At 43.3% G+C, this 2,002-nt stretch overlaps 1 protein-coding gene across 1 annotated transcript; it reads left to right on the top strand.

Moving 5' to 3' along the window:
* Window positions 1-304: 304 nt before the first annotated feature.
* On the top strand, window positions 305-1,240 carry LOC102854139 (olfactory receptor 3A2-like). The gene has a single exon (XM_006903242.1). It carries the CDS (start codon window positions 314-316, stop codon window positions 1,238-1,240), a length of 927 nt encoding a protein of 308 aa, XP_006903304.1. The 5' UTR covers window positions 305-313.
* The last annotated feature ends 762 nt before the right edge of the window (window positions 1,241-2,002 follow it).

The raw sequence follows: 2,002 nt of genomic DNA on the forward strand, positions 1-2,002 counted from the left end.
ATAGTCAAAGAAGATGACTCTTAGTTTATTTTCCCAAGAATAATATATAATATCCATGTGAAAGAGAAAGGGATAGTGACAGTTGGACTCTCCATTGAGAGTAGAGTAAAAGCAATCAGTTGAGTAAAAACAAAGAGATGATGAAAAAAGTTATTGAAGGAAGTGTGATCTGAGAGCAAAAAATGTCCAACTGGAAAGCTGTAGGTTTACTATCATGAGTCTTTGCACATAGAGGGTTTAAAACATGAAAGATTAAGACATAACTTGAGTGAATTTATATTTTTCCCTATTGGGCACTTCCTTAAAGGATCATATGGAACAAGACACTGGGATAAACAAGACAGTTCTCACTGAATTCATCCTGCTGGGCCTTGTGGAATCAGAAGAGTTGCAGACTGTGGTCTTCGTACTCTTCCTTTTTGCCTACATGATCACAGTGGGGGGTAACCTTACCATCCTGGCAGCTATTTTGCTGGAACCCAAACTCCACACACCCATGTATTTCTTCCTGGGAAACCTGTCAGTTCTGGACATTGGGTGCATCACTGTCACTGTTCCTCCAATGCTGAATCGTCTCCTGTCCCACAAACGTACGATTTCCTATAAAGCTTGCCTCTTCTTCTTCCACCTCCTGGCTGGAATGGACTGTTTTCTGTTAGCAGCCATGGCCTATGACCGCTTCCTGGCCATTTGCCGGCCCCTCACCTACAGCACCCGCATGAGCCAAGTAATCCAGAGGATACTGGTGATTGTATCTTGGGCTTGTGCCTTCACCAATGCACTGACTCACACTGTTACCCTATCTACTCTCACCTTTTGTGGCCCCAAGGAAATCAATCACTTTTACTGTGACCTTCCACAGCTCTTCCAGATCTCATGCTCTAGCACCCACGTCAATGAGCTGGTGCTCTTTATTGCTGGTTTCTTGATGGCAGGTATTCCTGTGCTTCTCATCATCACCTCCTACATCCACGTGGCCGCTGCAGTTCTACGAATCCGTTCAGTGGAGGGCCGGAAGAAGGCTTTCTCTACATGTGGCTCCCACCTCACTGTAGTCTCCCTCTTCTATGGGACAGGTATCTTCAACTATATGCGCTTGGGTTCAGAGGAAGCGTCAGACAAGGATAAGGGGGTAGGAGTTTTCAATACTGTCATCAATCCCATGCTGAATCCACTCATCTACAGCCTCAGAAACTCTGATGTTCAGGGTGTTTTGTGGCGAGTGCTTGTAGGGAGGTGATCACGAAAGAATGACAAGATAATTCCTTTCTTGCCCTTATAAGGCCAGGAACCATTACCCCCACCCCTGCCACACATTGTTATGTGAATATTTGTGCTTGTTCTACAAGGAAACAGTATCTAGTTCATTCATTCATTCATTCATTCATTCAGCTAATATTTATTGAATTATTTCTATGATCCAGACCCTTTTCTGTGCTCAAAGAACAAGAAAGACAAAGGTCTGTGTTTGTTTTAATAAAGAAAGACAAAATAAATAAACATCATGTAAGGATGGTGGAGGGACAGCACAGGAGGGGAAGGCTCTCTATGAGGTGGATTGGTTCAGGACTAGGGTAATCGGGATGGGAGTGTCAGAGACAGTGCGATTGGCACAGGACAGAGAGTTTAGGGCTGTTGTACATAGGGTCGCTATGAGTCGCAAGCGACTCAATGGCATATAACAACAACAACAAAGGTGTACCTTACATGGTGACAAGGATTATGAAGAAAAAGAAATAAGATAGGAGGATATGAAGTTAGATTCTGACAAACCAACTCCTTGACAAGTTGTTTCCCTGAGGACTCTGCTCATTTTCTGAGTACAGTTAAAATCCTGGAAGTCCCATATACCTGGGCAACATTAATCCCAGCCTAGGACCCCAAGACTATCATTCCAAAGGTTCTTTCCGTGAGAATTTGAGATCTCTCCCAGATCAAATTTCAGATTGCTTTTTCAAAACATCAGACCAATGATTATTTGTTTACTTGTCCATCTCTCATT

The sequence above is a fragment of the Elephantulus edwardii genome, unplaced genomic scaffold (assembly GCF_000299155.1).
Source record: "Elephantulus edwardii isolate Elephantulus edwardi_28Jun2011 unplaced genomic scaffold, EleEdw1.0 scaffold00549, whole genome shotgun sequence".
In the NCBI taxonomy this organism is placed as follows: domain Eukaryota; kingdom Metazoa; phylum Chordata; class Mammalia; order Macroscelidea; family Macroscelididae; genus Elephantulus; species Elephantulus edwardii.

Coding starts and splice junctions, on each gene's coding strand:
- LOC102854139 (XM_006903242.1), top strand. CDS start 314: ATGGAACAAGACACTGGGATAAACAAGACAGTTCTCACTGAATTCATC.